General features: G+C 35.7%; 2 protein-coding genes and 1 long non-coding RNA gene across 4 annotated transcripts in view; 2 read left to right on the top strand and 1 right to left on the bottom strand.

The window, feature by feature from the left end:
* Positions 1–5,431, bottom strand: part of rims2b (regulating synaptic membrane exocytosis 2b) — a 172,719-nt gene extending 167,288 nt beyond the window's left edge. Inside the window, exons 1-2 of the mRNA XM_082186686.1 lie at positions 5,161–5,431; positions 4,395–4,564 (exon numbers count right to left, since the gene is read on the bottom strand). Of these exons, the coding sequence (XP_082042812.1) occupies positions 4,395–4,546 (152 nt within the window). The 5' untranslated portion in view covers positions 4,547–4,564; positions 5,161–5,431. The remainder of the gene's footprint in view (positions 1–4,394; positions 4,565–5,160) is intronic.
* A 2,777-nt stretch (positions 5,432–8,208) lies between these two features.
* On the top strand, positions 8,209–22,838 carry slc25a32a (solute carrier family 25 member 32a). The gene is made up of 7 exons (XM_082186922.1): positions 8,209–8,619; positions 9,489–9,639; positions 13,712–13,797; positions 16,737–16,891; positions 19,315–19,428; positions 20,063–20,208; positions 21,892–22,838. The coding sequence occupies exons 1-7, from the start codon at positions 8,427–8,429 to the stop codon at positions 22,016–22,018; spliced, it is 972 nt and encodes a 323-aa protein (XP_082043048.1). The 5' UTR covers positions 8,209–8,426; the 3' UTR covers positions 22,019–22,838.
* Positions 9,648–13,702, top strand: LOC309511682. Of its 2 annotated transcripts, none has more exons than XR_014210752.1 (3): positions 9,648–9,933; positions 10,126–10,757; positions 13,383–13,702. It is a non-coding gene; the product is annotated as an uncharacterized lncRNA (long non-coding RNA). The 2 variants fall into 2 exon arrangements; XR_014210753.1 differs by lacking the exon at positions 13,383–13,702 and adding an exon at positions 13,171–13,361.
* Positions 22,839–23,550: the final 712 nt, after the last annotated feature.

Below are 23,550 nucleotides of genomic sequence, written 5' to 3'. Positions count from 1 at the left end.
AGCATTCAAGATTTATGACAGTTTAAATAGGAAATTGCATTAGGCCTATGCTCAAAAAATGAATAAATGTATTATAACTACTGCATACATTTATACCGTAAAATCCCATAAAAAAAGAATATGCAGTAGCAAACAAACGTCTTACTGGCACGATCTGACTGTAACTTCGTTAAAAACAAAGTTCACGCATTATTAATGTTTTAGGATGTTAGGATCACAAGGATGGCAATGCAAAAACCATTTTCTTTTTCACAATTTGTGATCCTTCACGTCTTGTAATCCTCAGAGGCATCTCTAACATTGTGTTGCTGGAGTAATCGATCCTGTGTTTGTGTCTGTCTCGTATTTACTACTACATGGCAGAGAGGCAATGATGTAGAAGTAGGCGTTCTGTAGAGGCAGTCTTTCGTCGCACTCCGATGTGATAATGTGACAAAATCCGAAACAAGTCGTTTTCTGAGCTTGGTTTCAATAAAAGCTGTTTTTGGACAAACAAAGTTTTAAGTTCTGAAACTTACAGGAAATGTTTTATAATACAATGACCTCTTATATGTCAAAAGATCAATAAAAATGTGATTTCTCAATTCATGGTCCGTTTGAATTCAAATGCTATACAACTACCATACATTTAAATTGTATTTTTGGAGTACCATACAAACAAAAAGACACAAATAACTGCTCGCTGGACTCATATGCCCCTGGCAAAACTAGAAAGCTATTCTTAATTGTTTTTTTCTTGGATTTTAAATCCATGATACTTAATTACACATGTGTGAGAAAGACATTGGTGAACTACACAGACTACTAATTAATAAGACAGCGATCAGATTAAGCCACAGTATCCAACCCAGATCAGAGAGACTGACATCTGACCGTGTGACCGTGAGATCTCCAGTGGCACAGGCTTCAAAACTGTGTCAGTTAAACAAGTTCATGTCAGGTGCCAATACAGCCATAGAAAGAGATGGAGCTCATTTAAAGTGAAGAACTTTACATTCTCTCTAACTGGTAGAATAAAACAAATATTCATATAATGTTTTACAACATGAATGATTCCTAGGTTTGACTAGAGAGATGTACATTTACATTTATTTGATTACATCTTTTAAAATCCTAACTGAAATTATAAGCAACATGCAGTATTCGTGATTTTTTTTTTTTTTTTTTTAGCATCATTAATAAGAGAGAAATCACACACTAAATACAGTACATAGCAATTAGTTATGTAGAATAACTGGATGGTTGAAATCGTCACCTTGGAATTATAAGGTTCTATCTGAGTTATTCACATATTCTTATTTTGTGAGAACTTATTTACATTATGTGAATGTGATGCTTTTTTTAAAGTTGTGTACATTTTGGGACTTTTTATTTAGAAAACAAAAAGGTTCTATCAACAAAGTCAAATGGAATGCAAAAAACTTTGAAGCCTAATATCTCAAAACCGCTCAGAATGCAGATAGAACCTTTTAATTCCAAGATGGCAAAATGTGTCCAAAATGCTTCTTGTTCTGTTTTCACTCCTCATGCTTTGTTACTTCCCTGTGGTTGAGTCAGGCAGTGAAAGCATTGATTTTTTTAAAGCTATCAATGTCCTATTATACCTTCAACACAACAACAGTGTTAACGGATCATTTGGAGTTGACGAATATCTGTTTCTATTTTAATCTATTTTAAAATGTAATTTATTACAGCTGAATTTTCAGCATTATTACTCTAGTCATCAGTGTCACATGATCCTTTAGAAATAAGTCTGATATCCTGAAATTTTTTTTTATTACCAATGTTGAAAACAGTTGTGCTGCTTAACACTTTTGTGGAAACCGTGTGATTTTTTTTTTCTTTTTTTTAGGATTCTTTGATAAATAGAAACTTCAAATGAACAACATTGAAATAAAATAAAAAATTACGAAATCTTTTAACATTATAAATGTTGTTACTGTCACTATTTATCAAAATATGGTTTAAAAAAATATATAGCTTTTTTGTAGCTTTTTTTTTTACAACTTTTTTTAAAAAAGGAACCATTTCAGCCATAATCCAGACATGCTGACATTATGCATTTAACGATTATGCATTTTGCATTTACCATTTAATGATCAATGATAGCCTATGGCTTATCAGAAACCTGCCACCACAAAAGTGTGATAAACACTAGAGGCATCAAAATATGCCACTATCCCAAAAATTCACTCTGTAAGTGTGAGAGTTGAGAGTGCAATCAAGAACATCTTGAAATAAGAGCTTGAGACAATTAACTATTTTTTTATGTTTTAAATTATATATATATATATATATATATATATATATATATATATATATTAAATCAGGTGATAATACAGGTGAGTTACACCAGCTTCAGTTGGTTAGTTCATAACAGAATAGTCTCAGTTTTCCATTGACAAGCAGGCACATGGCAGAGGCGTACTGCAGCTGGAGCTCACGCTGTTTGGCACCGATGGTGGTCAGGTGGTCTACAAACAGACCTTAGCGGGTACACTGGCACAGAATTAGAAGTTCACTGGGTTCACTCCAGCCTTGGAACTTAGAGCCAAGTGGGCCACTCCAGTAAATAATGTCTACTCTCTCTCTTTCTAAAAAGAGAGCCGACTGCCTCTAAGAGCAAATCTTAATGGGAAGAATTAGAACCAGACAGCAAGAGAAATAAAGATAAACAGATAAACTCTTAAAAGATTAATCCAGCATGTCAAGCAAACACAATGCTTAATTATGGGATAGTTGAAATAAATAGATTAAATTCTTCCCAGTGCCTTGGGGCCTTGAGCAATATACTTATAGCTGAAAACCATCAGTTTACTTTGTCTCTAGTAAAGCAAAGTCCAGTGTGTAGCAGTGCTTATACAGAAATAGCAGATGACTGTAACATAGCGTAATCCAGGGTATGAGCAATTGATGATCATGTCAAATCTTTGTACAGACGTTCAGATGCTCTTGATTCCATTGAAGTACAAGACGCTCTTTTGGATCATTCTCAAATCATGCTGGTAAACATGATCATCAGGTTTCATACAAACTTGTGCAGCTCAAGTGCATGAATTAAAACAAAAGAGGGGGGACAAAATAAATACCAAGAAATGTACCAATTCATGCCAATTTTTCTCTTGTAGTTTTCACTCAAATTTATTTATATACTGTATATAACATAGATTATATATAATCTATATATATATATATATATATATATATATATATATAAAATTTATATATATATATATATATATAATTAATTTAAGCCTGGAAATTAACAAATAAAAATATTTTAAGATTGGGCACTATTCTGCATTGATTAAGATTCCGCACTCCAAAATATCAGATTCTAATACTCCCACTGAATCACTCAATGTTTTCAAATATGTGTGCAGTACACTATAACAATTAAACAAGGATTACACCAATGCAGAAGTAGAGGAATTTTTGTATGTTACACTGCAGGACGCCACTGTCACTGCTTGACATCATGTCAACTCCCTACCAACTACCAGCAAACAGGTGCACCCCTGCGATTAATCCAGCATGTCAAGCAAACACAAGCAGAGAGAGAAAGACTTTCTGCCAGCACACACCGCTCCATACATGCATCGACTCAGGAGAAAACACATCCGCACTGCGAGCGCGAGTGGACAGCGTCGTGGTGCTGAAAACACCGCGCGGAGCTTCCACGGCAACCGCAATCGCGCAAATATACTTGCGCTAGGTTTCGCGTTAATGTTTAACGTCTGACCTATTCGACAGCACGCATTAAAAAGTGTAGTAATCTCTGGTAAACGGCAGCTGATCGGATTTTTAGCGAAGATGGCGCCCACAGCTAACCCAACCCACCAGAGTCTCACAGAATGACCATAACTGAGACAAAATACTACATGCCCACACGGCGCGAGCCACGAAAACCTCCGAGGTGCGTGACATTGACCTCTCTGATGGTTAACCCGGGCATTTTGTCCGGGGCCCCTCTCAACAATAGCCTGATATTGACAGTCTACGTAAGCAGACGTATTACATTTCAGGAGACAGTCATGCTGAAAATAACAGGGAGGGTTTTAAAGAGACAAATGCAGCCATCATCCACAAGTCTGTGACTGCAGCACTGTGAGCCATACACTCTTTTAAATACAGGTTCCCTCAGTAATGCCATAGAACCGTTTTTGGTTCCCTAAAGAAGCTTTTAGTCAAGAGTTCTGAAAATAACCATTTTTTAATGTGAAGAACAGTTTAATAATCCAAAGAACCTTCTTCCACTATAAAGAACATTTGGTGTAATGGATGTTAAAAGGTTCTCTATTGAACCATTTGCCAATAAAGAAGAATTACTTTAAAGAGTGCAGAGCCCTCAAACCATCTCTATTAAGGGTGCTGAACACAATCAGCTGGCTTACTTCAGCATGGACTGCTCTTTCTCCTCCTCTTTCTTCTGTCGGTCCATGACCGAGAGGATGATCTTCCTCTCCTCCTCGGTGAGGTGGCTCAGATCCGGCATGTCCGGTGGAGGAGCCGCAGGGGATGCGGCCGGGGCCCCCCGAGCTGACATTTTCAGGTGTAGCTGCTGCTGAAAGAGCAATGGATGAACATTAAATACATCTGCAGAGAATCCATGCAGCCTACACATGTGCTCTTTTTCTAGACTTATGGGATACATAACTGTATGGATCTCGCTCATAAAAATAACAGTGACGCCAAAGAATAACCATTTTTGGTACCACCAAAGAACCTTTCAGAGAACAGTTCTTAATATATATATTTTTTATTTTTATATATTTTTTTATTATATATATTTTTAGAGTGTATAGTAGTCTAAATGCCATTATGTCCTGATACTGAAGGCGGTATGTTTTATGACAACACATTATCTCATCTATGATACCATCAGATTCATCACACACAGCCGGTGTATGTACATTGTAGATGTAGTACATTTAGAAAATTATTAACGATAAACAGTATAACCCCGTGACAGCATGGGGAACGCGTGTAGTAGGCTACGGTTCACAATGTAGCTTGTCACGCTGGCTCATAAAAACAAGCATCTTCTGAGAATAAGGTGTAAAACCCTGGGGGCTTCTCGAGTTACATGCCGGTTTCCGGGAGCCGAGGGCATCCCAAGCATGCCTGTCGAATGTGTTTGGAGAGAAAACGAGTGCTTGCCTTTTATTTCGCAATCATGGTGAATGCAGTCTAACCCATGGCTGCTGCTGCGAATGGAGAGCTCTCGCGCATCGTCCAATGGCGGGGCGCGCGATCCCTTATTGCGGTTATCGGCGTCCCTGCTCGCAACCTTCCCCACGATTCCCTCCTGGTTGCTGCTGCTAACTCCAAGAGATTTCTTGAATGCACAAAAATGGATGCGGTTGGGGAAACGGTCTGATAGGAGAGCGAGGCGGAGCGACGGTCTTACGTAGGATGAAGATCAGATGGTCCAGTCTCGCGGGCGGGGGCAGCGGAAGTGCGCGCGCCCGGACACATTCATACATTCATTGACAGGAGGCGCGAGAGGAGCTGGAGCTGTGATGTAGCTATGGTGATAAGTCATCATTTTTATGGTTTATTTCTCAGATAGTAATGGATTAAATACTCTGTCTATTAGTTTAAATTTCTTTTTTTTCTCTCTAACATGCCTCTCTAAGAAGCATGTTAGTATACTTACTTAACTGCATCAAATTAATGTCAAACCAAATTCTGGGAAGACCACTACGAAACTGAAATACATAGGCCTAAAAAAATTAATTGAGTGGACCTCAGTTTACAATAAGCTACCTTAGTAGAACAAATAATCTAATTTAAAATAAAATCAAAAATCAAAAGATCACAAATTTGGTGTCAGTGAGATTAATGTTTGTTTGTTTTTTGTTGTTGTTGTTGTTGTTGTTGTTTTGTAAGGACGCATTATATTGATCAAAATTGATCAAATATTTAATTCATAATTTTAATCTATTCCTTTATATTCATCAAAGCATCATAAAAAAATCTGTCAAGGTTTCCACAAAAATATTATGCAGCACAACTGTTTTCAACATTGATAATAAAAATAAATGTTACTTGAGCAACCAATCAGCATATTAGAATGATATCCGAAGGATCATGTGACTCTGAAAACTGGAGTAATGACTGATGAAAATTCAGCTTTTCCATTACAGGAATAAATTACATTTTAAAATATTTACAGTATAAAACAGTTATTTTAAATTGTATTAATATTTATTTTCGCTGTATTTTCTATATAAAATAAAATAAATTATATTAAAATATATATATTTATTTATATATCAATAAATAAATGCAGCCTTGGTGAGCATAAGAGACTTCTTTCTAAAACATAAAAAAAAAATCCTATACTGACACCAAACTTTTGAATGGTATAGTTTCATACAATTTAAACAATATTAGCTCACTGACTTAATAAAATAAGAAATAACGAGGGACATTTTTGACAATCCCTTGTTGATTTCTGACCCCTTCACATCAATTAGAATTAAGTTATTGATTCCATTTGAAGCAGGAAGTTTTACATCCAATCACATTAATGATGTTAACAAATAAATCAGATAATGCATTGGCAATATATTGATATCCCCGCAGTTGTGGTCTTGGCCAGTCTTGAAATAAAATCCTGAGTCCTCTTAACCCTTAAATGCATGAATGTTTCACCAATCATTATTACATATTCAGGTCTTTAGCGACCCGGATCTATATCTAACATGTCTACCTGTTGCGATAACATAATACTCTCCTGATATTAGAGGAAAAATGACAGAAGAATAAAATTAAGCATATTTTGTTAACTTTTGGAGCTTGGAAGGTTTCAGTTTGAGCAGATGTTGTATACCATCATCACTGTCCTCGTCAGAGCCCTTTTCCCATTCAGCATCTGGCTCGAGATCTCGAACATATTCTCAAAACTATCATTTTTAACATCTTCAAAATCAATATTTTTATCGCTGACAACTTCTTCACCAGATCCACCATCAAGTAACAAGTTTTGATTGCGTTCAGTACTTGCTCTGCAGTAAATCTCTGAGCCATTTCAAGTTTTGCTGATGATAGTTTCTATTCTTTTGTTTTCTGCCTGCGGTTACTATGAGTGAAATGTCACTTCATCATTGTGTGTCAGACATTGCCACCTTGTGAAATAAAGGTGAATTACACTTATTCAGTCATCAAAGATACAATTATTGTTGTGCAGATAAAATATACTTGCACTGTTACACACCAGAGGTTGTTAGTGACCCTATACAATTTTTACAAAAAATGTATGGGAAAACAGGCATTCTTTTATGATTTAATTTGGTCATTGTAATATTGTTTATAATGAATTGATTGAGGAATACTAAGAGGGCTGATGTCTATCCTTAAAAAAATAATAATGAGGAGGAGGGTAGAGAAAGACGTCCTTGGTCACTAAAGACCTGAGGTAAGAGTTCGTCTGAGACCCAGACAAGATCTAGTGCAAATGCAGCTGAGAGAGAGACAAGACCAAGACCTTCAAGAAATGGTCTCAAGACCAGTCTCAATTACTACAACACTACCACCAGATAGATACAGTAATCAATGATCACTGACAATGGTTTTTATAAGCAAAGGACATGTACAGGTATAAAGACATTAATTCTCTTAACATGAGGTTCAAATACGGGATGCTTTTAAATGAGTTCATCTGGTTATTTGCTACTTTTTCTTCTCTCCATTATCATCAATTAAGAAAAGTAGTTTAGTTTTCAACTTAAATTCATATGCAGCCTACAAACATAAAGCATAATTGTAGCCTATATATTTATAACTCATTTTAAACATTGAATCATAATCCTTTAGGTCAAAACGCGTCAATGATCACAGGAAACATACATTTTTCTTTCAGATTTATTTGTTTGTTTTTGTTTTTCATTTATTAATCATTCATTTATGAGTAACAGCCTATACTAGGCTATAGGTGTCGTATTAGAATAAAATACAAAACCGTATGTAGAGTACATTTACATATAAACATATAAATAGTAGGTTGTAATAAATATAGTGTAATAAGTCGTCGTTAAATATAGTTGCTCACGCTTAATCTCAAAACAAAGCTCACATGCACAGATTTGTAGAGCCTGTGGAGTGGTCTGATCTTTGAATCACGTCATGTGACATGTGATGGAGATCGGCTGCTGCGATGCGTGCTGCTCCGCCCATTTATATGCGTCATCACGCTCTGTTATTTACCTTCTCTCACTGTGGAGAGGAGAGGAGGTCAGACGTTGAAAGAAATGATAGCGCACAGTAATGGCCCAGTGGTGGCTATTGAATTTAATAGGGGAATTGGTTACTTGACGACGTTTTTTCTTTAATAACGGGGTTAGTGTGTCGCTGTCTGCACTTACATTGTTTTTACTGCCTCTTGCGCACGCAGGGTGTCCGTCTTTAGTACGTAAACAAACATGACTGCTACCATTTCCAGGCAGAGAAATGCTGCAGTCGCTGCAGACTCTGGTTCTTCTTTTTCCATTACAGCAAGCCTCCTGCGACTCTCTAAACACATCAAATACGAAAATCTTGCAGCTGGACTCAGTGGGGGTGTTATTTCCACAATGGTGTTACACCCCCTGGATCTGATCAAAATCAGGTTTGCAGGTAACGTTAAGTAACGTACATTCTCCTTATAAAATTGCAGAGTGTGTCTCAAAACCTATAGAGCTGCCTATCTAGACATCATGTTAGGGCATCATTAGGTGAATGCATTATTGGAAAAAATATACTGTCTAGAAAAGATTTTTAATTAAATTACAAAATAACACAACAACTGGTTATATGTTATAACAGCACATTCAGAAAATGAGAATAATATAAATATATTTAATTGATGAAATGTAATATAAATGTGTATGTGTACATTTTTGGTCATTATTATTTCTACAAGTTTTAGGAACAGAGAACAAGGCACTTGCTTTTTCACTGAATAATAAAATTAATTATTTTAAAATGAGATTATTAATGTTCCATCACTATTACAATTATGTCTAATAAATGAATGAAACATTTAGAATGTTAAGTTGGCATTAAATGGAAGTTGCGATAGACATTTCTTCCCTATTGATTCATATCTGAGTGAAATAGCTTATGAACAAGAAAAAATATAGGGTGGGACTAGATTTTGGATGGAGAATTGATTGGATCATTTTGGTTTGTTATTGCTATGATCTCATGTGAGTGACAGGTTGTCCCGCCCCCACATCGATAAACACGTCAGAGAAGAGATGTTGTTACTATACAAACATTATAGGAATAAACGAGCTGTTGATCCAGTTTCACAATCTCCCAAAAAAAGCATGCTCATGCTCAGTAGGTTTTGAGACAAAACACTAGAAAAACAAACAAAGAGGCCACAACACAGGTAGTTGTACTTTTGCACTGGCCTCAGTGCCTTTTTGAGGATATTTTTAGATAACATTGAAGCAGAAGTGGGAGTGTGTTATCCCCCCACTGTTTCTTACTCTTTCCAGTAAGTGATGGTTTGAAAATGCGACCCCAATACGATGGCATGGTGCACTGCATGAAGACCATCTGGAAGCTGGAAGGAATTAGAGGTCTCTATCAGGGTGTGACCCCCAACATCTGGGGGGCTGGGGCATCATGGGGCCTGTACTTCCTCTTGTAAGTAGTCGAAGTTGTGTTAAAAGGGAAGCACAGAATGGAATTTCCTGTTTGAATCTACTTCTAACTTCTGTATTCTCTACCATTCAAATGTTTGAGTCCAGTACCATTTAAAAAAAAAAGGAGTTAGTACCTTTATTCAGCAAAGATGCTTTGAATGGATCCAGAGTGACAGTAAAGACATTTATAATGCTACAAAAGATTTCTATTTCAAATGCTGTTGTTTTAAACTTTCTTTTCCTCAAAGAATCCTGAAAAAACGTATTGCATTTTCCACAAAAATATTATTAAAATGTTTTCAACACTGGTAACCAAATCATCATATTAGAAGGATTTCTGAAAGAACATGTGACAGACGACTGGAGTAATGATGCTGAAAATTCTGCTTTTCCCATCACAGGATATTGATATTATATTTGAATAATATTTCACAAGATTACTGTGTTGCTGTTAATCAAATAAATGCTGCCTTGGTGAGCATGAAAGCCTTTAAAAACCTTTTAAAAATTGTAACTTCCAAAACTTTCGATCAGTAGTGTAAACGGCATTGATATTGACTATTTTCACCCAAAATAAAAATAGAAGTGAACTTTCTTTGAAAAGGCATCAGGTTCACAGGCCAAAAAAAGAAGCAGCCAACAGTGCTTTGTCAGTTGATACTGTACGAGTTATGAAGATACTCCACAAAGTTATCTGACCTAATTTCAGATCAGGATCTCTAGCAAACAAAGTGTGAATGTGCAAGAACATTATATGGGTAGCAACACTGAAATATAAGTAGCAAGAGCCTTGTTGATTTGTTCTGTGTCCTTCAAAATCAGTTGAAAAGTACGCTGTAATATTAAGAGGAACTTTTCTCCTGTCAAGGTGTGTAAGAAAAATTAAGCAAGGTCATATTTCTCAGGAGGTAAAATCAGGCAATCTGACCATAAAAATAAATCTGAAAAGATTTAACTGCACAATCTTATATCCAGTGTAATCGGGTCCTTCTCAGCCCGGTCCGAGGGGGATTCGAAGCAGGGTCGCTGGCGTGGTAGGCGGGTGCGCTAACAAGGATACTAAAGACCGCAGCTTCCAGCGCCAGTTGCTAGAGTGCCTCTTGAGATCAGGGGAATGAGGTTTACACTAGAGGTCTTCACGGGTCCACTTGGATCCGAAAACCCGAGGTCCGACCCGAGACCCGAGCGGTTTCGGGTCCAAAACTCCGACGAGTGTCTCGGACACGGGTCGGGTTCGGTATTAGTGGCCTCGGGTCTCGGATAATTTAAAATAAATATGCCTTTTCCAAATGGACCCGAGAAGACCCAAACTATGTTGGGCATTTAACAAAATTGCATTATTTAAAACAACTCTATGACACCGTTCTCTCACTTTTTCTAAGTGAGAGAGCGAATCCGCGCTTCTACGTGCAATGGGCTATAAGCACGGTTGCCTCCAAATTTTTTTAATTCAGTTATTAATTTGCTTAGTTATATAATTTATCATTTGAATAAGAGAACAACCCCAATAAACTTGGGGTAATCAGAATGATTTTTTTTATTCATTAGGCTACATCATAGATCGGAATTTTCTTCAGGAAACGGGCAGACTTGAATAAATAGCAGCAAACAATAAATGATAAAAATTGCAAAAAAAAATTTAATAATTAATCCAAAGTTTTAACATTTATGAGTAGGCTAAAACATCTTATTTTGAACGTGCGTTGTGTGACTGTTTACAGTAAGCAGACACGTTGCTCAAATAAAGAAAAATTGCAAAAATAAAGACATATGCCTACATGGTAAATTTGACCTGCTATGGCGGTTCTAATGCCCTGTTTTTAATCTGGTTTTATCCAAACAACTTTTTAACAACGGGATTGTAGGCTAAATAACACAATTTTAGTAAAAGTCAATGACTGGGAGACTTTGGATATTTTATTGAAAATCTGTTATAGGCTACATTTGAAAAACAGCCATCGGTAAATGTTACCCTGTGGTGGTTCTAATGTTAATCATCGTATGGTCCGGTAAATAACATTATGCCAAATTGTATAGGATGTAATGGGTTACAGTGATGTGTGATTGACATTTCAGCACTTCAGCGCGTAGGCCTACTTGCGCGTCTATGTTAAGTGCATTTTTGAGAAACGCAGGGCTGCAGGCTTTGCACAATGTAGGCTAAATGCCGTTTACGCTGGGTCCAGTCGGGTTCTAAAGGAAATGCCGTCGGGTCGGACTCGGGTCTAATTTTATCGGGTCTGTCTCGGGTCGGGTTTTTCTTTAAAAAAAATTCGGGTTCGGGTAAGTAGTGATTCGGGTCGATTCGAGTCGGGTACAGTTTTTAGGACCCGAGAAGACCTCTAGTTTACACGCACAGCTCTTACTGGCCTATGTCCGTTACACTCACCCACCTAAACCTCACTCCCATTCAGGTCACGGCACCAAATATAACCTGTCCTACTCAACCCACTCCGAGCGGGATTCCAACCGGGTCCTTGGCGTAGGGCTGTCGCGATAACCGCAATATTGTAGTACCACGCTACTGACAAGCCAACCGCGGAGGAATGCAAGTAAACGCAGCGATATTCACATGTTTTCTTTTTTCGTAAGGCTATACCCTTCTTGTTTTGAACTTCGTGTGTATTGAATGTTAAATAAGTTAATAATGATAACAAGACTGTTTATCATGGTGATTTGTACAGAGGCTTCATGGATTTGCACTTAAGCCTAAACAGACAGTGAATGAGAGAGATCGACTGAGCGCGTGCGATTACCTGCGTCTGTCTTTGAGGTTAAGTCATATATATTCGTGAAAAGGTTGCCGTGTCCAAGGAAAGTGAAATATTTGTCGCATTGCCCTTTTAACGGTTAAGGGTATTTATCATAAATGGCGGCAGCGCTGGTCAGCATTCCACAGCGAGTGGAAGCCGCAATAAAAATCAAAAATAAATTTCAGTGAGTCACACATTGAAACAATGCCATTGGTCTCTATTAAGTGAAGCATCAGCTTCAGCGTTACCCATGCAACGCATTGCTGGTCAGCTGAGCCTTGAAAAGTAGAGCTCAAAGTAAAAAAAAATGAACACCTTGTTTCATTACATCTATCTTTTAATGAATCAGCGTTTTTGAACGTGTTCGTTGAATGAACGGTTTGTTGAATGAACGGTTTAATGACTCACTCAAAGACAATCCGTTGCCGTAACAATGTACTGCGTGCTGAGTGACAGCATTTCAATGCGCAGAGACGCTGTTTAGTTTCGGTTACATTAGTTACTGAAAATGTGCATACTAAACACATCGTAACAATTCTTTATATAGCAAAAGATAAATATAAATAAATCCAAATAAATAAATGGCAATAATACCGCACTATTGAGGCACTCAAAATTACCGCAAGGAAAATTCCTTCACTGCGACAGCCCTACTCTGGCGTTGGAGGCGGCTCTCCGAGTGGTATTCGAACCGGGGTCTCCGGCGTGGGAGGTGGGCGCTAAAGACTGCAGCCTCTAGCACCATTTGCTAGAGCGCCTCTTGAGATCAGGGGAGTAAGGTTTACACGCACAGCTCTTACTGGCCTTCGTCAGTTACACTCACCCCCCTAAACCTTACTCCCATCCGGGTCACGGCACCAAAGTTAGCCGGTCCCACTCAACCCACTCCGAGCTGGATTCGAACAGGGGTCTCCGGCGTGGGAGGCGGGCGCTAAAGACAGCAGCCTCTAGTATCAGTCGCTAGAGCGGCTCTTGAGATCAGGGGAGTGAGGTTTACACGCACAGCTCTTACTGGACTATATCCGTTACACTCACCCCCCTAAACCTCACTCCCATCCGGGTCACAGCACCAGCAGGGGTTTAAATACAGCAGCATGGACCCAAAAATAAAAATGAAATGATGTGATGATTTACTGAAGTCACACAGGGAGTAAATTATAACAGTTTTAGTTTTTCCTCTTCCATGAATCCCCATGGGGATTCAATAACAATTATATAAAGGATGCTCATTTTACAGCATTGTAATATACTGTACAATAGATATCCATGTGCTTTATGACTCTCAGGAATTTAATGTGGTCCTTTTTCATCTTCCCACAGTTATAATGCTATTAAAGCGTACACACAGGAGGGAAGGCAAACAGAGCTGAGTGCTGGCGAACACCTGGTGTCTGCAGCAGAGGCGGGTCAGTATGAGAAAAGAGCCACCTGTGAGCTTGACAAAACTAAACACAGCTAAATCTGTAGCTCAGTTATGAGACTGGAACAACTGGAATGTCAGAGGCCTTGGAGACTGTGTGTTCTTCTGTGCAAGCTGGCTCGTTCCTTTTACGGCTGTTATATCCCGTTCCTTTTGGCTGTGCCTTCCACTCTGTAACTACCAACTGTGAAATGAGTATGCTCCATATATTAAAATATATACCAGGCTGTATATCAAACCCAGACACTTTCTTAATTATAACTTGATTTTTACACAATGATAAGAAAACAAACAGGATGGAAATACCTGTAATTTGCTACTGCTCATTTACATCTCTTGAGGGCATCAAGTTCATTTTAATGCTAAATAACTTCAAGTTCGATATTGTATTAACCACTTAAAAAAAAAAAAAAAGTTTGGTAATGTGGATCAGTTTTCATTTTTATTTTTAACAGGATGGAATTGGAATATTTTATTGACATAAACCAGATAATACCATAAATCTTTAAATCCACTTGTCATTAAGGAAGGAAATGTTCCAAAATACTAACATATTGTAGACATACACATTAAAGGGATAGTTCACTTTGAAATTTAATTTTGGTATGTTTTAGCTTACCTCAAGGGCATCCAAGATGTAGGTGTCTTTTTTTCCGCAGTAGTTTCAATTTTGATATTTTTAGGTCAAACCATACACTAGATGTCGCCTTGGCTACTGCGAAACCGTAGCCAAGGCGACATCTATTGTATATATCTATACCCGCCCGCGCTCTCAGATCACTTGGACGTGGCTGTGTACAAGAGGTAAAAACGATATAAAAACTGTTCGTTTTCTCACACAAACCGCTCGTTTCGTGTCTTAGGCCATCAATGTGTACTGACGACGGGGAATTGTTTTAATTTGGACTCTGTGCATGCTGTTTGAGACAAGTGACCATCGACCTGCATTATATGACTGACAGACAAGAACGGTTTGACCTAAAAATATCAAAATTGAAACTACTGCGGAAAAAAAGACACCTACATCTTGGATGCCCTTGAGGTAAGCTAAAACATACCAAAATTTTATTTCAAAGTGAACTATCCCTTTAATAACCAACTTAAAACAATATTCCCAAAAACTTTAGAGAAAGGGGAAATAGAGAAAGGGAAAATATTAAGAAGAAATTCATATTTCTTAATTTACCGTTTGCTAAGCTCTGCCTTGAAAAACGTTATTGACCAATCCTACATAAGCAAATGTTGCTTAGTTGCAATTAAACAGTTTGGGGTGAGTACGATTTTGTTGTAGTTTTGAAAAAAATTCAATACTTAACACTTTTATTCAGCAAGGATGCATTAAATTTACAGTAAAGGCATTGATAATGTTACAAAAGATTTGTATTTCAAATAAATGCTAATATTTTGAACATTTGTACTGACATATTAGTAATTTAATAATTATTAGTAATTATTAATAATTTAATTAAAACGAGTGAACAAATTCTTAATTCCTGGTCACAATATAAATATTTTGTGCTAGGCTGCATAGTGGGGTTTTTTTGTGTGTGTGGGGGGTTTTTTTTGTTTTGTTTTTTATAAATGCAGCCTTGGTGAGCATTAGAGACTTCTATCAAAAATCGTTTAAAAAAAAATCTTACCAACCCCAAACATTTAACGTTAGTTATAATTAAATATAATTCATATAATTATGAATGTGTGTTTGGATGGTTTTAAACCCAGTTTTACAGAAATTATCCTCAAGTATGGTAAAGTGTTGTTGCCAGGTCACTAACTTAAACTTAACATTAATTAAATCACGTATTGATTCAGGGAACAGCAGAGGAAATAGTAACTTAAGAGTTCAGAGTAGCATAGTAAACTACGTTCTCTTCACTCACACTAATGTTATCAGCTTTCAGTTGAGACTTCTCTGTTTTCAGTTGACTGTGAAGAATTGGCCTTGATTCTGATTCGCAGTCTCTGCAGATTTTAATCACATTAATGCGGCATTTGATTTCTTTGAAGAAATATGGTAAAAATGCTTTGCAATGCCACAGTTCATTCCAGCCCATGCAAGAATAATATGCAGTCAGTTTTGCCACATGAGCAATTTTACTGAAAATAATGCTGTTTCAGATAAATCTTCAAAGCCTTCATATCGTCTGTAAAGTGTGTCTTAGCGACTTTCCTTTAAAGTTAACCTGTATGTTGAATTAATTGTAGGGAAACCTGTTTCGGCCTCAGATTAAAAAACAGTAATTGCAACTTTATTTCAGGTAATTGCAACTTTATATCTTGTAGTTAGGACTTTATATCTTGTAATTGGGACTTTATATCTCTTAATAATTAATTTATAATAATAATTAATCTCTTAATAATTAATTTATATCTCTTAATAATTAATTGGGATTTTATATCCTATTTTAAACTTGCCTCATAATTATCTTGCCTCACAATTAGTTTTTACTTGAAGGTTGGAATGGGCTTTAATATTTGATCCTGTATATTAAGATAAACATAATGGGGATATGAAAATATATTACATAACAGGAATGACCAACCTCAAAACTGTTTTCTATGTGGATATGTTGAAACTGACAAAAAAAAAATAGGAAAATAGAGAAGCAGGAAAAGTGTGGTCTCGGCTCAGGAAGTGATCATCTTTTTCCCCATAGCACACCAAAGAGTATTGAGGGAGAAAATAGTCCTACAATATCAGTACAATACAATGTTATCACTTACTAATAGGAAGTTAGCACACTTCAACTTTCACAATATTACCAAAACACATTCTATATCAACCTCAGTCTGCATAAAATAATACGGGTCTGAATTATTATTCTGATTGGTCTCTTTTATCCGTAAAAAGATCTCATACAGAGCACTAACAACGAATGACTTCGTTAAATGTTGGTGTGAAGGTCCCCTGTTCCATGTTTCCAGGCATTCTGACGCTTTGCCTCACCAACCCGGTCTGGGTGACAAAGACCCGGCTGGTGCTGCAGTACAATGCAGACCCGTCACGGAAGCAGTACAAGGGAATGATGGACGCCCTCGTGAAAATATACCGTCACGAGGGTATCCCGGGACTATACAGGGTACATCTACAGATTTTAAACTAACCTGAGATCCTGTTACAGGTGTAATAGAGCTTTCATGTGTGCTAATCTCAAGATTAAAGTCAACATGAAATCAAAATGTTACTGTCTTAAACCAGAGGTGTAAAGAGTACCTGAAAACCATACTTGAGTAAAAGTACAGATACCTTACAGTGAAAATAACTCCATTACAAGTTACAAGTCACCAATTCCAATACGACTTAAGTAAAAGTCTTACACCCGGTTTCACAGACAAGGCTTAAGCCTAGTCCCAGACTAAAATACATGTTTGAGTTGTTTGAAAGCAACATGCACTGACGTATCTTAAAATAAGTCAGTGCCATTGTTTTGTCACAAGATGCACACCAGTAATATTTTGTTTCTAAGGAATGTTATAAAAGCTACTTAAATGTCCTAATTGAACTAAGGCCTAATCCTGGTTTAGTCTAAGCCCAGTCTGTAAAACCTCAAAATTGCAATAAATCAAGGTTGACACAACAGCCTCTTAAGCGTCTACAAACAGTCAAGCTCAAGTGCTCAAAAAGGGAATAAATAAACCAACATCCTTCAAAAAGGTCTCTTCAGTATAACGGATAAATAAAATAATGTCAAAAGCCTACTTGCACTGGACACTGGTTTCAGCCTCATCGCCGGCTGCAGGCACGTCCTCATCTCATTTATAAAACACAACTATGCACAATATAGTATCTTCAATGCCCTGTAGATGGCTATATCACTTCTTTTTTAGCAGAAATAAACTGTAAAATATAACAAGTAATTGTGTTCCTCATCACAAATGTATTGGAGTAAAGAGTACATATACTTATAAAAAAATATAATCAAGTAGAGAGTAAAAGTTACTAATATCTTAGATACTCAGTAAAAGTAGCCAAAAAGAAGTGATGGTTAAAGTGTGCTGCCAAATGTAGTGACACGCATTTAAAGGCATACTCCACTTTAAAATGAAAATTCTGTCATCATATACTCACCCTCATGGTGTTTTAAACCTGTATGAATTTCTTTCTTCTGCTGAACAGAATGGAAGATATTTAGAAGAATGTCAGTAACCAGACAGTTTCTGGTACCATTGACTTCCATACCAACCATAGTATATATTTTTTCCTACTATGGAAGTCAATGGTACCAGAAACTGTCTGGTTACTGACATTCTTCTAATTATCTTCCTTTCTGTTCAGCAGAAGAAAGAAATTCATACGGTTTGAAACAACATGAGGGTGAGTATATGATGACAGAATTTTCATTTTAAAGTGGAGTATCCCTTTAAACTAAAAGATACTTTAGCATCGTTTGTATTGAAACTTGGGTTACACTTTATTTTAAGGTTACTTAGTTACATTGTACTTATTCAAATAAGTACTGGGTAATATTAATTAACTACATGTACTTACTATAGAGTTACAGTTAGTGTTTAGTTTAGGGTTAGTTATTTGTAATTATCTTATAATTTACTGTTATTACTATAGTAAGTACATGTAGTAACATGTAACTACGTCTCCTCAAAATAAAGTGTGACTGAAACATGTATCATATGTTTTCAAATACATTTGTAATAATACTTTTGTGATGATGAAGTTGCAATTTAGTACATTTAAAATACAGCAACTTTAAATAAAATGTTGAATTACACTGCAGTTAAAATTATAATCAAGTATTTTACATGTGCTTTAGTATGTTAGTCAACACATCAAAAGAAGTGTACTTTAAAGCACGGCAAAAGTATTAAATCATAATGATTTATAATGTACTTTAAAGTAAAACTTTTTAATTTGACATTAATACAAAGACTTGTTATACAGTATGTATACTTAAGTGTGTTAGGAAAACAGTCATGAAAGTGCACTCTCTTTAAGTAAACTTAAGTGGCCTTTTATGTCATTAATATTATATTATCTGCAAGTCCAGTTTTTAAATTATAAGTTTTGAAGCACTTGAAGTGTGCATTCAATACAATTCAGCGCACTTCTTTTTCTTCGTGCAAAGAAAAACATTTTTTTCTTAATGTTTGTTTAATAACTTGGTCCCCTATTTTTATTGAAAATCATGTTTACTGTGATATATGTCACATTATGGACTTAAATGAGTTTCATGTTGACTTTAAAATAGTGGAGTGATCCATCCTTTTACTCTCTAACATTGTAGTTCTCTATAGGGCCACAAGAGGGTGTGATTGAACTATATTTGAAGGATTGATACAATCCTCGGTGGTTCAAGTTAGCCCTAAATACAGTATATGCTAAAATCTTTGTGAGACACGCCAAATTGTCCTAACATTATTACATATTGAAGTAAAGTTCACTCTTGTTTAATTCTAGTCTAGTTTAGTTGCTCTTAAACTATGAGGTAACACTGTGATTGTGGCTTTGTATGTTTGTGAACCTCATTTTGTTGTTCTGCCACTGCAGGGTTTTGTGCCTGGGCTGGTGGGGACTTCCCATGCTGCATTGCAGTTTATGACCTATGAATGGCTAAAAAGAGAGCAGAACAAATATAAGAAGATGCCGTCTGAATCCCTGCTGGTGAGGGATTTTTTCAGGACACACTAAGAGGAACAGCACTGCATGACTTTCATATCTCAAAACTTTGTTTTTCTATACCTGTGGTAGATTTTCTTGCTTATTCTGGCCAAGTACTGCCCAATTTCGACAGGAAAGGGTCATATGACTGTAAATTGTACAGTACATTATGTACACACACCATTTTTGACCAATAAATTGAAATGGTCCAGTCCTTCATGATAACTAGAAATAAAAACATATTATAAATGAATGTTATAAATATTGCTAAAGCAATTTATAGCTGATTTAAATATTTTTGAGTTAAACAAAATATACATTATATATATTTCCATGACTTTTTCAGGTTTAAATGTATAACATATAAAATGTAACATTTTCAGACCTGGAAATCTTTTTAGAATAATAACAGCTAATAAAATCCCAAACTCTTGAGCTCCACCAGTGTCTTGAACTATAAATTCATTCATTTTATAAGGTGAAAAGGAACCACATACAAAGAATGACCCGCACGATAATGTGGCTTTTGACTGTATTGTAACCTTTAAAAAGAGAGGTTTATGTGAACTGGAACCAGTAATGATCTTTGTTTCATGGATGTGAGTCAGTCTCTCCTTCCTGTCTGTCTCTGCTTCAGTCTCCACTGGAATACATTACCATGGCAGCCATTTCCAAAATATTTGCTGTAGCAGTGACCTACCCATATCAGGTGGTGCGCGCTCGACTGCAGGACCAGCACAACAACTACAGTGGAATCGTGGATGTCATCAGGAGAACATGGAGGTATGAAATCACATGGCACATAAACACTCTTCAAACTCCATCACAGAGCACTTAGAGATTGCCTTTACCAATATGCCCTGCCTCATCTCAGAAAAAAACATGTAACATAAAATTTAATTAAATTTGATCAATTCGTTCTGAAAAAAATCTTTCACAATTCATTTGAATCCCTGCTGATGAGGAAATAAAATCAGCCTTATGTTTTCAGCACAGCATGACTTTTATACTTAATTTTAAAACAGTATTTTTTTAAACAGTAACAATAAAAACTGTATAATGTTATGCAATAATAATAATAATAAATGCTGTAGAAGTAGTGTTCATTCTTTGTTCACGTTAACTAAGGTTGTTAACTAATGAACCTTATTGTAAAGTGTTACCACTTTTTCAATACCTCTGGTAGAAATTGCAGCTTATTTTGGCCAATTACTGCCCAATTTTGAAAGGAAAGCTTCATATGACTGAAATTGTACTGTACAGTATCATGTATGCCCACTGTTTTTGACCAATAAATCGAAATGTTCCAGTCCTTCATGAGGTATCACTTCAGTTTAGGGTCCAATTCTCACTATTAACTAGTTGCTTATTTGTATACATATTACTTGGATATTGGCTATTTATTAGTACTTATAAAGCAATTATTAATGCCTTATTCTGCATGACCATATTCTACAACTCTTAACCCTACCCAGTTCCTAAACTTTACAACTACCTTACTAACTATCAGTAATTAGGGGTTTATTGAGGCGAAAGTCGTAGTTAATAGTTAGTAAATAGTGAGACTTTAATCTTAAGTGTGACCCTTCATGATAACTGGAAATAAAAACTTAAAGCTTGCTAAAGCAATTTCTAGCTGATTAAAATATTTTAGTAAAGTTGAACAAACTTAAAACCCCATTTATATTCAATATAGACATAATGACGAATTTAATGAAAAGTTTAATACATTGTTTTGACATGTTGACGTGTTTTTGACTCTCCATAATTAAATAAATTCGAGTAAAAAAAAAAAAAATCTATTGTACCATTCAAAGTTTGGGTTCAGTAAGATTTTTTTAATGTTTTTGAAAGAAGTCTCTTATGCTCATAATACTGATACTGTGAAATATTACTAAAGAAAAAACTTTCATTGATAAATTGAAAATGTATCAAATACATTTATTTGAAATAGTTTTTTTTACATTATAAATGTCTTTTACTGTCACTTTTTCCTGAATAAAAGTATTAATTTTTCTTAAAACAAAAATCTTTTGAATGGTAGTGTATATGTCTCATTCTTTTTTTGTGCTAGATTAATACTTTGTTGACAGTGATTTATAAAAGTCAGTGATTTATAAGAGTATCCATGATAAAGATGATAAAATAAATAATAAATTAATAAAAAAAAGTACAAGTACAAGAAAAATCTTTTTTTTAAATCTAGTTTAAAATACATGTGCCAAGTTTATAGAAATGTATTCATTTTGGTTTCTTATCATTTTGAAAAAGAACATTTATTGACTCCAAAAATGTCATGTGGTGTAATCATTAAAATGTGTATAATATGCATATGTATAATATGACTTTGATTTGGCATATAATTATTTTTATATATCATTTCTAATAACAATAATAATATCAATTGATAATTTTAAATAAATACAAGGGATTTAGCAAAACATGTTTGTGTTTGTTTCTCTCTAGCAATGAGGGGATCGAGGGCTTTTACAAAGGGATGATCCCCAACTTGGTGCGAGTCATTCCAGCGTGCTGCATCACCTTCTTGGTGTTCGAAAATGTGTCACGCTTACTTTTGGGCGAGTATCACTAAACCTTCAGGAGTCACATGCGGGACCAAAACAACACAAAATGCCAGGACTATGTATATGTGTTAGAGACGAGCAGGAATATGAAACATTTCCTGTTTAACTCTGAACTCAACAAAACTAGAATTTAGCGTGTGCACTGAATGAAAAAAAGAAACTAGAGGTGCATATGAGATTTAAGAGTTGTTGTTTTGTCGAGTTTATTGAGAGAATTCATATTTGTCTCACAGATGTGTAAATATTGAACCACGAAAAAGTGTAATTTCAAGATTTGAATTGATTTCAAGTAGTCAATGGCAAGAACTGGTCTTGGAAAAGTGGATTCAAGCCATCCTGTGACAATGCAACCAAACACAGTGTTCACCAAACACAAAACTTAAGATGTTTGTCTTTTTTTACGATATTTTCACTAAACAGCTGCTATATTTGCTGAGCTATGCGAGAGAATGAACCCATTTACCTTTACCCATAAGCAGATCTCCGCTGGCTATAGTCCCTGGGTTGAAACTCAGTGGGCATGCTCAGGAAATGATGTAACGCTACAGGATAATGGCACACAGGCCTGGGAGAAACCGATACTTTGCTGGAGGACAGGAGCAGATTTTAACCAGATGTGTGTATGTAGATGACATCTACTGGAAGAGAAGAACGCTTTAACTGGAATGAATGAAGAAATATGAAAGAAAGAACTGTGTTAAGTAGCAACTGAGAGGCCATAGTGTATGTATATAGAAATGTGCTATTGTCAATGACGCACAAAGAAGAGCTGATGTATGTACAAGCCATTTTTACACATCTAATAAAGGAATATATGTAACAGACAAAGGACCCTGAGCTAATTGTACACACTATGTTTTTAATAAGAACCAACAGTGACCCTATAAACTATTTGGACACTTCTAAACTGACTTTTTTTAAATGTCTTAATGTCATTGCAAAATATCAAACCAATTGCAATTTACTCTCAAATACTGCTGGTGCAATCTGCCCTTGTGAAGAATTGTGCTTGGTTGTATTGAATGTGCACTTGTAGTGTACTTAAAGAGATTAGACTATTAAGTACACTTTTAAAAATGCCAAATTAATGGGTTTCATTTAAAATACATTTAAAATCATTATTTTTAACATTCTTTTGTCATGCTTTAGGAAGTACACTTATTTTGATGTGTTGACCAACATTCTAAAGCACGTGTAAAGTACTTTATTATACTTTTAACTGTATTGTGTTATTCAATATTACATTTAAAGTTAATATATTTGTAATGTACTAAATTGCAACTTAATTACAATTGTGCGATTACATTTATTTATTTATTTTTACCATAAATGCTGCTACTACTTAAGTTCTATTTAAGTAGGTCCGAAAAATCCCTCTAAAGTTCAGCTAATTGCATTTAATATGCAATTAAGCATCTAGTTTGCATTTAAGTATATTCTTTTAAAGTGTTTTACATCCTTAATAAGTTCTCTTTTTAAAAGTATGCTAAAGTGTACTTTTTCACCAGAGAATTCAGAACTACACTTTCACTGATAAAAA

Source organism: Leuciscus leuciscus (assembly GCF_965113295.1).
Source record: "Leuciscus leuciscus genome assembly, chromosome: 12".
NCBI classification, from domain to species: domain Eukaryota; kingdom Metazoa; phylum Chordata; class Actinopteri; order Cypriniformes; family Leuciscidae; genus Leuciscus; species Leuciscus leuciscus.
Note: the sequence above shows the minus strand (reverse complement) of the source record. Positions and strands in the feature narration are given on the sequence as shown.